The sequence below is a fragment of the Otolemur garnettii genome, unplaced genomic scaffold (genome assembly GCF_000181295.1).
Source record: "Otolemur garnettii isolate 467f Iridium unplaced genomic scaffold, OtoGar3 scaffold00054, whole genome shotgun sequence".
NCBI lineage: Eukaryota > Metazoa > Chordata > Mammalia > Primates > Galagidae > Otolemur > Otolemur garnettii.
In genome coordinates this window covers 4,355,731-4,369,593 of record NW_003852449.1, presented here as the reverse complement: position 1 = coordinate 4,369,593, position 13,863 = coordinate 4,355,731, and the positions used below count along the sequence as shown (strand labels likewise).

The window sequence follows — 13,863 nt, the reverse complement described above, 5'->3', positions numbered from 1 at the left end:
ATGGAAAAATTAGCTGGGCATGGTAGCAAGTGCCTGTAATTCCAACAAGTGGGGAGGCTGAGCTCAGGAGTTTGAGGTTGCTGTGAGCTGTAATGACACCACGGCACTCTATCCAGGATGACAGATCTAAAAAAACAAAACCTAAAGGCATTTTAAATGAATTGTCTCTTTACATAGTATTTCCCTGTTCACATTTGGGGGGCACAGATCTTCTATTTATACGATCTAGTGGCTAAAATAATGTGCTGCCCTCACCACTATACTGCCCTTAGATTCCACAATTCCTGTTTCTCTCTTAAAGATAAAGCTTTTCAGGAAAAAAAAAATCAGTCGTGAAGGACCACTATTTCCATATACTGTATTTCCTTGTTTTTGAACATTCCAAATTAGGATGAATCTAATAAGTAGTGTGTATATCTACCAGTGTGACAGGTTTTATTCTCCTTGAAAATGTTATAAAATTAAAATACATCCAAAATTGATGGGAGTCTTAGAATAGGGAAGCATAATGTATGGAATGGTGCTTACGACAGAGGTAAGTTGCTATCGGAATGAAAATACTCTCGATACAGGTAATTCTCAGATGCAGGCGACTTGCTGTTGGCGCGCCCCACTTTACTGTGCTTTTCACAAACTGAAGTTTGGGCAGCCCTGGGCGGAGCAAATCTATCGGTGCCATTTTCCCAACAGGTGCTCACGTTGTTTCTGTTGGATATCACATGTTGGATAGAATATCACATGTTGGATATTCTTATAAGATTCCAAATTGTTTCATTCTTATTCTATCTGTCATGGTGATCTTCAGTGTCACTGTTGTGATTGGGAGGCACCGTGACACATGCTCATTTAAGATGGTGAACTTGACTGATAAATGTCGTGTGTGTTCTGACTGGTCCACTGACCAGCCGTTCCCCTCTCCCTCTCCTTGGGCCTCCCTATTCCCTGAGACACTATAATGTTGAAATTAGGCCAATTAGTGACTCTACAATGGCTTGTAAGTGTTAAAGTGAAAGGAAGAGTCTCACATTGCTCACTTAAAATCAAGAGTGAGATATGATTAGGCTTAGGGAGGAAGGCATGTTGAGAGGTGAGACAGGCCGAAAGCGAGGCCTCTTGTGCCAAACAGCCAAGCTGTGAACGCAAAGGAAAGATTTTTGGAGGAAATTAAAAGTGCTACTTTAGTGAACACGTGAATACATAGAAAACAAACTAGGCTTATAGCTGATATGGAGAAAGTTTTAGTGGTCTGGACAGATCAAACCAGTTGTAACATTCCCTTAAGCCAAAACCTAATCCAGAGCAAGACTGGTTCTCCATCCTGCGTAAAGTGAGAGAAGCTGCTGGAAACACGTTTGAAGCCAGCAGAGGTTGAAGCCATCATTATAATATAAAAACGCAAGGTGAAGCAGCAAGTGCTGATGGAGAAGGTAGGGGACCTTGAGATCGCTAATAAGGTGATTTTCAGTGTAGACAAAGTAGCTTTGTATTGAAAAGAAGATGCCTTCTAGGACTTTCATAACTAGAGAGAAGGGCCAACGCCTGGCTTCAAAGTTTTGAAGGACACAGGCTGACTCTCTTGTTAGGGGCTAATGTAGCTGATGACTTTAAGTTGAAGCCAGTGCTCATTTACGATTTGAAAAACCCTAGCACCCATAAGATTTATACATTAAATCTACTCGGTCTGTGCTCTGTAAATGGGACGACGACGCCTGGATAACACCACATGGTTTGCATCGTTGAGATCTACTTGGGAGGCTGAGGCAAGGGAATTGCTTAAACCCAGGAGTTTGAGGTTGCTGTGAGCTATGATGGTACAGCACTCTACTGAGGGCAACATAAAAAAGTTGTCTTAAAAAAAAGTACATTTCATACGTCTATACTGCCATAGACAGTGATTCGTTTGATGGATCTGGGCAAAGCAAATATAGAACCTTCTGGAAAGGATTCACCATTCTACATCCCATTAAGAACTAGCAACTCCTGGGAGCAGGTGAAAAGATCAGCATTAATAGGAGCCTGGAAGACACTGATTCCAACCCTCATGGATGACTTTGAGGAGTTTGAGACTTCCCTGGAGGAAGTAACTGCAGATGTGGCAGAAAGAGCACACGAGGTAGGATGAGAAGTGCAGCCCAAAGGTGGACTGAACTGCTGCGGTCTAGGACCAGACTGGAGCAGGTGAGAAGGAGCTCTTACGGATGAGCAAAGAAGGTGGTTTCTTGAGATAGAATCTGCTCCTGGTGAAGATGCTGTGAGCGTAGTTGAAATAACAATAAAGGATTTAGAATTTTTTATTGACACATAATAGATGTACATATTTTCAGGGTACAGATAATCTGATATATCCATATAATGTGTAAAGACTAAATCAGGGTAATTGGGGTATCCATGACTTTAATTATTGATCTTTTCCTCATACTACAAACATTCAAATTACTCTCTTGTAGCCATTCTGAATGTACACTAGCCTGCTGTTAATTATGGTGAGCCTACTGAGCTATCAAACAGTAGGTCTAAAATAAGTAGGTCTTACTTCTTCTGTTTATTTGAACACCCTCTCCGTATTCCATCTACCTCCCTATACTTCCCAGGGATTTAGAATATTAAAAAAACTTAGTTGATAAAGCAGTGGCAACACGTGAGAGGAATGACTCCAATTTCAAACAGCATTTTATGCTACAGAGAAATCGTTCCTGAAAGGAAGATGCAGTTGATGTGGTAAACTTTGTTGTCTTAAAGAAATTGCCACCTCAGCCTTCAGCAAACACCGCCCTGGTCAGTCAGCAGCCTCAACACTGAGGCAAGACCTTCAACAAAAACATTATGACTTGCTGAAGCTCAGATAATCACTGGCATGATGTAGCAAGAAAGGGTTTTTGGTTTTGTACATGTAGACATAACGCTACCATACACTTAACAGATCACAGTATAGTGTAAACCTAACTTTATACACAATGGGAGACAAACATTACAACTCACTGTTTTGCTGTGTTCCCTTTACTGCAGTATCCACTTTATTGTGGGAGTCTGGAACCAAATGTGTGGTGTCTCTCAAGTATGCCTGAGACCAAAGTGAATGTTATGGTTAACTGGAATGTCCTTTGTAACTTTTCAAAAATTGAATACACAGCTTACGAACATTTTATATGCTTCTATTCAGTTTCTGGAAGAAAATACTCATATTCAGTGGGCTCCATTCAAACAAAAATTAGTGCAACTCCTAAAGCAGTGCTTCTCAACCTTCCCCATGCCGCAACCCTTTAATACAGTTGGAACTGTACAGGAACATGTCAAATGTTTGTAAGCTGTGTTAATACAGTTGGAACTACATTAAAGGGTGGCAGCATTGGGAAGGTTGAGAACCCCTGTACTAAAGAATGTGTTTCATAATGCTTGGAAAGCTTTATCACATTGATCATAGTTTCAAATTAAATTTCATTGGTCAAAATTAATTCAGTGTAGTTAGAACAGGATAGAAGTTGTTTTCTTAGATCTGGAGTAATTCTGTGAATAAACTCTGCACTCATGTTGTGTCATGCATGTCTTTTCATCTTGAGGGACTTAAGTCATGGATGTTATTTCTCATGTCAGAAAGATAATGTATGTTAAGAATGACTTTATAGGGGCGGTCCTGTGGCTCAAAGGAGTAGGGCGCAGGCCCCATATACTTGGAGGAGGCAGGTTCAAACCCAGCCCCAGCCAAAAACTGCAAAAAAAAAAGGAATGACTTTATATAAGTCCACCCCATGTAGTATCCTCATAGCTATGGAGGGTGGAGAGGTGTGAAAATTGACAAAATTCCTATGCAGAAACTTCTAGTTATTGATGTGTTCTAACCCACTCATCTAGCTAAGTGAAAAGTTTTGCTACAGTTGCTAATTTTACTCTGCATTGCATAAACAAATACTTCTCCATCTGATACAGATTTGTGGTGGTGACAAACCATTTCTGGCCCCTAATGACTTGCAGACCAAACATCTGCAGCTTAAGGAAGAATCTGTGAAGCTATTCCGAGGGGTGAAGAAGATGGGTGGGGAAGAATTTAGCCGGCGTTACCTGCAGCAGCTGGAGAGTGAAATAGATGAACTTTACATCCAGTATATCAAGCACAATGATAGCAAAAACATCTTCCACGCAGCTCGTACCCCAGCCACGCTGTTTGTCGTCATCTTTATCACATATGTGATTGCGGGTGTGACTGGATTCATTGGTCTGGACATCATAGCTAGCCTCTGCAACATGATAATGGGACTGACCCTCATCACCCTGTGCACCTGGGCATACATCCGCTACTCTGGAGAATACCGAGAGCTGGGAGCTGTGATAGACCAGGTGGCTGCAGCCTTGTGGGATCAGGTAGGAACACTTGAATTCTCAGCCAAGTTCAGCATACATGTGAATGTCATCTATGTGCTGGGCCTTGCATTAGATGCTGGAAATACACAAGTACAAACTAACATGATTTGCTTCCCAGAGCTCAAGAACTTTACGGTGTGTCGAGATGCAAACAACTAACTCTCATGCAGGACAGTATAAGTCATACACAGCTCCTTCCCGTTAACACGTCAATGCTTTAAAAAATTCCACTGGTTAAATATAGTTTTTACTTTACTGTAAATACTTTACTTTACTGTAAATACTTTACTGTAAATACTGTTAAAAAGAGGTATTAGGGACAGTTTTTATGTAGCTGTGATTATGGGTTATCATTTGACTAGCATGTCAATAGTATGTATGAACCATGATCGTAAAATCGCATCAGTCTTTAGCGTAAATTCCTAAAAGCGATATCAGATGGTTCAGATTGTCTGTTTGAGCTAGACTTTTGCCAGGCCACAGCATGAGATGAGGGCTAAACTGGATCAGCTGCTCATGAATTAGTTGTCCTTTCTGGTCCAATTACCCATTTCCTAAAGAGCCAGGGCCATCATGGCCCATTGTCCAAACAATGGATCGGAGCAAAGGAGACAATTTTAAGTATACATGGAACAATAATCAACTCACCATGTCATTCTGGAAGTATCCTCAGTTACCTCATGAAAATTTAGGGGAATTTAGTGAAGCTAAAGTTGAGATTCTTCATAAAATTGTGGATTTAAGACTTGAACATTTAGGGTCTGCAGGTAGGAAGCAATAGTTACAATTCTCCCATCATTAAGAGCATGCTTTTATATAATCTGAACAACAGAACTGTAAAGTAATGGATTAAACGTGTGCCTTCTGAAGGATCCAGTTGAGATAAACGTAAGCAGCATGCTGGGGATGGATGTAGTAAAACACTGGATCCTCTAGCCACTCACTGTCTTTAATAGTCTCTTAACCACAGAAGGTCAGAGAGAGTCTTAAACCTCAAAAGCCTCTTAGATTATGATGCTGAAACCTATGAGGAATAGAGAATTGATTCTGTTAAAATATGTAATCTAAACTGAAGAATTTGTTCTTAAATGCTCGCAAATTAGTATCGTAAACAAAGCTGAATATCAAAATGCCATTAATGAAGCAGTATGTATACTTTTCTTGTCTCCTTTTTAAACTGCCTTTGCCACAGGGAAGTACAAATGAGGTAAGTTTTCTTTTAAATGAAAAGTTACATATTTGTAAGCATGATATTCTTATTTTATAAAATGACTACAATTAAAGGGTGTCTCAATGTAGATTCTTTTTAATTGTGAATTTTTAACATTTTAAAATATTTAACTTATTCTGGATATTATATGTGATTTGATCTGCCCAAAAATATCAGAATTATCATAAATGAATCTGATTGTTTCCTGAATGTGTAGAAAAATTCAAAATTCTTAAGCTCTGACATGGTACATGCTACTCTGTTTCAGAGTTAAGTAGAGTTATGAGGTTTGGGGAAATTAACTACTGGAGGGCATTTAAATGCAACTACGAATTTAGAATTTTTTGCTGGGTGCAGTGGGGGAGGGGCACGACAGGGGAAATGATGAAGAATAAAGCTGTCCCACTCTGGAAAACATATTGGAAGCCCAGACTGCAAGTGGACTAGCTATGTATGAGAAAGGAGTTATTGGCAGTCAGAATGGATAAGCCCTTATAATTCACCTAAAACTGATAATATTCACAATTGAGTATTTGAGTTCTGAACACCCTCCTGAAGCATAGTGGCTGGGAAACTACTCCAAGAGGTAGGCAAGGTAAAAATAAGTGCTATTTGAGAAAAAAATATTTACCATGGAGATCAATCCACAAAGTGATACCACATACTTATGAGCTGAAAATATTTTTTGAGTTTCAAGATATTAGTTATTTATATCTTACATAAATTATAGATATATCTTGAATTTCAAGATGTTATTAATTTATATCTTATAGAGAGCAATGACAGAAAGAGTTCATCAGTATCTTGAATTTTATACAGTACCATAAATTAAGCAAACTAAAAAGGAAAAATTTTACATCTGTATGATCTTGATTCTTGTATTCTAGGCTTTATACAAGCTTTACAGTGCGGCAGCAACCCACAGACATCTGTACCATCAAGCTTTTCCTACACCAAAGTCAGAATCTGCTGAACAATCAGAAAAGAAGAAAATGTGATCCATAATTTTAAAAAATACAGGTGCATGACTAATTGTCAATTAAATATTCAGTTTTATGTCTCCAGGCAAACATTCAAAGTGCTTCCATCAGAACAGAGTAAGATGCCAAACACCTCTGAAAACTGCACAATGGTTAGTTCTTCTACTTCAGTGTTTAATAAGCAAATGTACGTAAGCATGGTTATATCATTTTGTTAACATGTATAATTTCCTGATTTTTGTTTCCAAATATGCTACTATAATTTAAAGTATTTGTCTATTTTTGATAACAGTCTATGTGTTCTGCTTGAATTTACTAAATTCTCCTGGGTTACAATTAAACCATGTAGGGATGCTATTCCACTGTTTGGATATGCTTATTTAATTTCTACAGAAACATTGTAAATGGTTTCACATAACCACCTGTAAAAGCATAGCATCATATAACTCAGCAGGCTTAATTTAATCTATACCATCTTCTATATACTATGACCTCTTATTTTTAAGTACATTAAAAACTTTTCAGTTGCTTTACTGTATATATATATATTGCTTCTTTTACATTATTTAATATAGACTATAAACATCGTGATCAAAAATGCACAAAAAATCACTTTGTATATGTATTTAAGTTTCACCGCATTGTATATTTTTTCATTTGGTACACAAAGAATGTATTCTTCATAGGTTTATTCTTTTAATATGTGAACTATTATTAAAGTTTACTCGGGTTCCTAAGATTAAAGACAAATGCTTACTGAATTTGAAAATGTTTGGGAGGTGCTGATACAGAATGATGACTCTTTTTTTAATTCAAGATGCGTTTTCTTTAATGTTGATGGCATTACAATGTAAGTTTCCATTTTAGAAACATATACTAATCCCTTTAAATACCTTCCGGTACTTTTAAACCAGTGATTCTATATTTTATTTCTAATGACTAAAATCAATCTTTAATGGAGTTTCATAGAGCAGACCTCTGAGAGGGGAAAAAAGGATATGATAATGAAAAAAGAAAAGTAATACTTTTTATTTAGGAGATCCGAAACAGTGATTTCAAAAGGCAGTCTCAGAATGGCTATTCCTGAATTAAATTAAATGGCAATATAAAGGAATAATAGGAAAGAACAGTAAGAAGGAAGCGTGTGATACATAAACTTATATCTTAAAAAGTTTGATCCTAAATTCAGCAAATTATCTTTTCTCTGGTAAGATTCTTAGCCAGATGTTCATTTTCAACACCCTTTTCATTATATTGCTTCCATGGCCTATGGGCCTTCTGAACAGAAAAATTAAATATTTATAGCACTGTGTCTAAAACATGGACTCAAAAACCACACTTTGTTTCCACAAAAATATATTTAATAAGCTTGTTGTATAAAATCAAACACTTAACATTTTCAACATTTCATCAATAATTCAGACTCACTGATATCTGAGAGTGCTGTGTATTTTGGAAGATTACCTAAACTAAAAATGTATTTACATATTTACAACTCATGTAAATATAACTGAAGAACTACTTCAACTAATATTGACATTCACAGAATTGTAGAGATTTATAACCTAGAAGCATCATAAATTTATCTACAATCAAATGTACTGTGACAAACAAAAAAGACTTGGAGGGAAATAATATGGTTTTAAAAGTTCTTTTACAAATGCTTACAAGATAAAAAATAATAGAAAACCAATTTAATGGCCCAAATTTCATATTGAATCCCTGATTGTCATTTTTGACGGCTCAGCCCAGCCTGTCCTCAGTACTATACAAGTACAGCAAGACCTCTGCTGAGAGGAGGGACGCGTATTACCAACTGTAAATGCTACACACACACAGCTTCCCCAGACACAGTAAGGTCTTACACGTGTATGTATTCTGGGATCATTTAAAGGCTATTCACCTTTCCATACCAAAAAACACTTTCTCAACATGCTTTAAAAGGGTTCCTCACGGGGAGGGGGAGGGACACTACCACATACATTATATATGGAAATTTATCACAAGAAAAGTCCCATCTCCTGTTTTGTATTTTGAACCACACTAATAGCAATATTAAACCATCCCATTCCAGACAATATTCCACACTAAAGCAGTAAACATCTTTTTTAAAAATACTGCATAGATTGTCAATCTCTTTTTTATCAAAAAAAAAAAAAAAAATGTCCTGCTGCTGTTGGATGCTTCCAAGCAATGACGTCCTGCTCACCATCTGGTCTGAATGACCCTTCTTGCTGCCATTTTTCTCCATTAGGAATATTCAATGCTGTTTCCTAGCACAGCATTTGAAAGTGTTTGACATGTTCCTCTTAAAATGATAAACTCATTGTTTTGCTCAAGGAAAGTTAATTTATATAACAAAATACATGTAAAATTAGAATTTTATGATTTCCAAAAAGTAAGCTGTCTTTATTAACCAAAGTACTTGTGTGCAGTTTATCTGTGAAAATATTTTAAAGCTTTTATAAAACTTAAATTGTCAAAATATTAACTTAAAAGTTCTTGCCATGTTGTTGGGCATACCACTGCTGTCTCTGCTTGCGGTTTTCCAGCTCCGAGAGAAGAGCCTGTCTGTATGCTTCATACATTTTAACGATCTGTTCCAGTTCTTTCATGAAGAGCAACTTCAGCATTCCCTGGTATGTGTCCAGGTCAGCCAGCTGGAAGAGTTCCCACTTCAGAATGTGGTCATATCTGTTTGAAAACAGTCATACATATACTCACAACACATACCGCAAAAAACTAGTCTATTTTTTCAAATATCAACTATTATAATTAAGCAGACCATAAGTTTTAATTGAAAATGAGTTATAAACTGCTATTTAAATGAACTTTTTTAGGATAAAGGAGAAAACTGCTAATATTACTTCATTTCTATTTAAGTTAAAGAATACCCATTTCTTTTAATTATCAGTTATTCTAACACTAGACAACTATGAACAAGGATTCTAAAACTACAATGATTCTGTAATTTCTGAAGAATACATTCTATACTATTTATAAGTTCATCCAAAGTTAACTGTCAAGAACTTAAGAATACTTAAAGTTTAGACCACACTGTGGCGGCAAATGATAATGCATAACAAGGGCAAAGCCATTCGTGTTGACAGATCTTTCTGAGGAATGCTGTTTACTACAGCAAACAAGGACCCAAACAGAAGAGTTAGCAGCAGAGAGGAACCATCATTCATGGGCAAGTCTTCCTGAGGCTAGGTACACAGTATTTAAAAAAAAAAAAAAAAACTCAAGAAGGAAAGAATAAACTGATTTCAAAATAAGAAAATAAGCAGACTATAGAACTCTCTGCAATGTGGCAAAGGACTCACATAAGATTGTGTCTACATATATCTTGGAGAGTGGTACATTACTCCTAACACTGGTAGTTACTGTACCTTGTGCTTTAAAATGCACTAGCTCTTGTAAACCTTGACAAATAGGTAGCTAAGATTATTATTCCCAGGTTTCAGTAGAGGAAACACACATACATTCAGTAACTTATCCAAGGTCACTCAGTAAACAGGCAACAGAGCTAGAGATCACACTCAGTTTCCCACCTGAGCACTCCCAACTATATACCTACCCCCAATACGAATGACAGTCATTTTGAAGTCTCTTAATGTGCAAGACACTGGGACAAATATTTCAGATACATTTCCTTATTGAACTTTTAATAACTCTTAAGGTAAACTTTTCATAACCTTAAGAGTTACTAAAGGAACTATTACTGTCCCCAATTTAAAGGAGACAAAACTATGTTAAACCACCTGTCCAAGGTTACACAGTTTAAAAAGTACCAGAGAACTCATATCATCTCATCCCTCAAGTCACAGCCACTATGCTATACTACTTCCTTTGTCTTGCTTTGCCCCACCCAGGTATCTAGGACTTACCTGAGTCCTTATTCTCAACACCAGTACTGTACCACTTATCTACAAGTCAATCTTCTCCTATGAGGATGTAAACCTTCTTATTATACCCCTAAGAGCAGAGGTCTGCAGAGATGTGAAGATTCAATAAATGTTTGAGGCAATATTTCTAACCAATAATTTTCAAACTTTTAAGCTGTGGTATCCTTTCTCCAAATGAAATATTACTTAAAGCCCAATATTATTAAGAGGAAAACATGGAGCTACTTGGATTAAGCGTGCAGAGACCCTATTCAGCCCTCTATTCCCCCCTCAGAAAACAACTCGTCTGTAAAAACACTTACTTCACAGGGGCTCGAGCATAAACCTGAAGCCAGTCAGGAATTTCTGCAGTGTGATATGGATTTGCAGGTACTAGAAGGGACTGATTTCTTTCAGTTTGCTGTGGCTGGTATGTGACAGGAGGTGGCTGATCATACCGAGGTACACTAAGAAAGAAGTGCCATTCATTAGGATAAAAGCCCTAAATGTAAACATGAAACTATAAAGAATAATTTAAGCACCTTCCAATGTACATCCTGCCCAAACTGACTTCCTTCTACCACCTACAAGATAATTCCCTATGGACCTGGTGGCTCAAACCTGTCTGTAATCTTAGCATTCGGGGAGACTGAAGTGGGTAGATTGCCTAAGCTCAGGAATTTGATCCCCATCTCTACTAAAAATAGAAAAATTAGGTGGGCACTGTGGTGGGCACGTGTAGTTCCAGTTACTCAGGAGTCTGAGGCAAGAGGATCATTTGAGCCCACAAGAGGATCATTTGAGCCCCCAAGAGTTTGAGGTTGCTGTGAGCTCTGATACTCTGGTGCTCTACCCAGGACAAGAGAGTGAGGCTCTATCTCAAAAAAAAAAAAAGAAAAAGAAAAAATGTCTTATGATAAAAGCCTGGAGCCTGGTTCTTTACTATACCATAAGGAAGTAAAAAAATCCATCCTGTCTTGGAAACTGGTATGCTACTAGTGATGGATAAAAACCTAAGCTAATTTTTTACATATTTTAAAGAGATTTCTTCTGGCTATTTCTTTTAAGGAGAGCTTCAAAGAAGCCATAAAAAAAGTGGGAACTAAGTTGTAATCTTTACACAGAAGCTTTAACTAGAATCATAAATTTCCACAATAACCAGTAATTAGCTATAAATCGATAATGGAAGGGTTGATGGTTTCTCTCAAAATGAGAATCAGTGTTTTCATCTTCCTGTAAGCCAGCAGTACTCAACCTGTGGGTCGCCACCCACAGGAACTATATTAGAGGGCCGCAGCATTAGGAAGGTTAAGAACCACTGCTGTAAGCTGAGAAGGGAGTTGGGATATGTAGCGCACCAGGGTTGAAATACTCACATTAAATGTATATAACTTTTATAATTTTAACCACCAAAAATGAATGCACGGGAGTTAGAGTTGAGTAGAACCTGTTTTAAATCACTGAGACTTGAAAAAAGACCATGATGCATTAACTAGTGATTGGCACTGACAACCTCAAATGCTGTGGGGAGGAGGAGCAAAGCAGGAGGAGGGTGCTAAGGGAAGCCCTGAGCTACCTACAAGTTAAAAGACTGAATTGTGGGAGGCAAAAAAGAGCTTTATGAGCACATCAGAAAAAGTCACTGTTTACTAAACTGGGATTAAAATAAGGGTTAAGATACACTGTGGCTAACAATGTAAAGATCAACATGTGAATGGCACTGAATTATACCTTCCATTTTTCTTTCCTAGGTAGGTTCAAAGGGAAATATTCCTTGATAGCACAACTGGGGATGTGGGGCAAGAAGGAGGTGCTGACATCAGATATGCCTCAGTTTGAACACTTACAGGTTACATACATGTAGGCGAACTGCTTCACTTCTTCAAGTCTCAGCCTCTTTAGTTATAAAAGCGTAACAACAAATTCATACCACAGATAGTTGTGGTATGGTCAGGATTAAGTGAGCTAGTGTGAATCAAGAGTTCTGTATTAGGGCTCGGCGCCTATAGCTCAACCAGCTAAGGCGCCAGCCACGTACACCTAAGGTGGTGGGTTCGAATCCCCAGCCCAGACCCGCCAAAACAACAATGACGGCTGCAACCAAAAAATAGCCGGGCGTTGTGGCGCGTGCCTGTGGTCCCAGCTACTTGGGAGGCGGAGGCAGGAGACTCGCTTGAGCCCAGGAGTTGGAGATTGCTGTGAGCTGTAATGCCACGGCACTCTACCCAGGGGGACAGCTTGAGGCTCTGTCTCAAAAAAAAAAAAAAAAGTTCTGTATTAGGACTGCCATAAAATAGAGAAACAGCTATTAATACTACCTATGTGAGTTCCAGGACAGTGTTTATGCTCCTCTGTTTAAAACTTCTACAGAGGTGCTGAAAAGCAGCAAATCAATTAATTGTGAAAGTCCTTTATGAACTATAAAAATTCTGTAATAATGTTAACGGCCAGGCAACATGTCTCATGCCTGCAACCCTAGCACTCTGGGAGCCAGAGGTGGGTGAATGGCCTGAGCTCAGAAGTGTGAGACCAGCCTGAGCAAAAGTGAGACCCCGTCTCTACTAAAAATATAAAAATTAGCTGGGTGTTGTGGTAGGTAACTCCCAGCTACTCAGGAGGCTGAGGCAAGAGGATCGCTCGAGCTTAGAAGTTTGAAGTTGCTGTGAGCTATCATGCCAGATCACTTCAACATCCAGTGTGTATTTACACCTCTAGCACATGTCAATTTTGATTAAACCCATTTCAAGTGCTCAGCGACCACATGTAACAACTAGCGACAGCGTTAAGACGGCTCGAGACTGAAAGTCTGGTGACAAACCAGATCTAGTGAGAACCTAGTGCCCATCAAGAGAGCCCAGGGCAGCACGACTGACAACTGTGGGATGTGTTGTCTAGTCCCAATTTGTGCCTTCCTGTCTGATAACAGTAAAAAAATAATAGTAATAATAAATAATGTGTGAAATGGAATACAAACATCAAAATGTTATAATTCAAAAGTATTTTGGCTTACTAGGAGGTGTATCTGTATTATTTACTGAGATTTAAATACAATGGCAGATGTTTTATTTCAATTTCTGGGTATCTATAATGATATCTATCATTCTGGCATATGAAAGCAAATTTCATCATAATAACACTGATCCTATTTCTGAGGCTGTTTGAAGAGAAAACAGTAGTTTTTAAAAAAATGATTCAAGTCATTCATCACTAAATTTAACTCTGAGAAAAATGTCTTAAATTTTGAAAAATTAAGTTTTCTAATCTCAAGCTTTAGGATGCCTTTCTTATAGATGAAAATATGAGTCTAGGGCGGCACCTGTGGTTCAGTGAGTAGGGCACCAGCCCCATGTACAGAGGGTGGCGGGTTCAAACCTGGCCCCGGCCAAACTCCAATTAAAAAAAAAAAAAACAGGCGTTGTGGCGGGCGCCT

The 13,863-nt window shown here is 38.0% G+C and overlaps 2 protein-coding genes across 4 annotated transcripts in view; one reads left to right on the top strand and one right to left on the bottom strand.

Moving 5' to 3' along the window:
- Positions 1 to 7,315, top strand: part of ATL1 (atlastin GTPase 1) — a 75,485-nt gene extending 68,170 nt beyond the window's left edge. For 2 of the 3 annotated variants that reach the window (XM_003792152.1, XM_003792153.1), the window contains 2 exons: positions 3,925 to 4,356; positions 6,454 to 7,315. In XM_003792152.1, the coding sequence (XP_003792200.1) occupies positions 3,925 to 4,356; positions 6,454 to 6,564 (543 nt within the window). In that variant the 3' untranslated portion in view covers positions 6,565 to 7,315. Of the gene's footprint in view, positions 1 to 3,924; positions 4,357 to 5,548; positions 5,564 to 6,453 lie in introns of all 3 variants that reach the window. The other variant, XM_003792151.2, reaches the window with a different exon arrangement.
- Positions 7,316 to 8,703: 1,388 nt separating this feature from the next.
- The window catches only part of SAV1 (salvador family WW domain containing protein 1), a 25,880-nt gene continuing 20,720 nt past the window's right edge, over positions 8,704 to 13,863 (bottom strand). Inside the window, exons 4-5 of the mRNA XM_003792150.3 lie at positions 10,757 to 10,900; positions 8,704 to 9,240 (exon numbers count right to left, since the gene is read on the bottom strand). Of these exons, the coding sequence (XP_003792198.1) occupies positions 9,039 to 9,240; positions 10,757 to 10,900 (346 nt within the window). The 3' untranslated portion in view covers positions 8,704 to 9,038. The remainder of the gene's footprint in view (positions 9,241 to 10,756; positions 10,901 to 13,863) is intronic.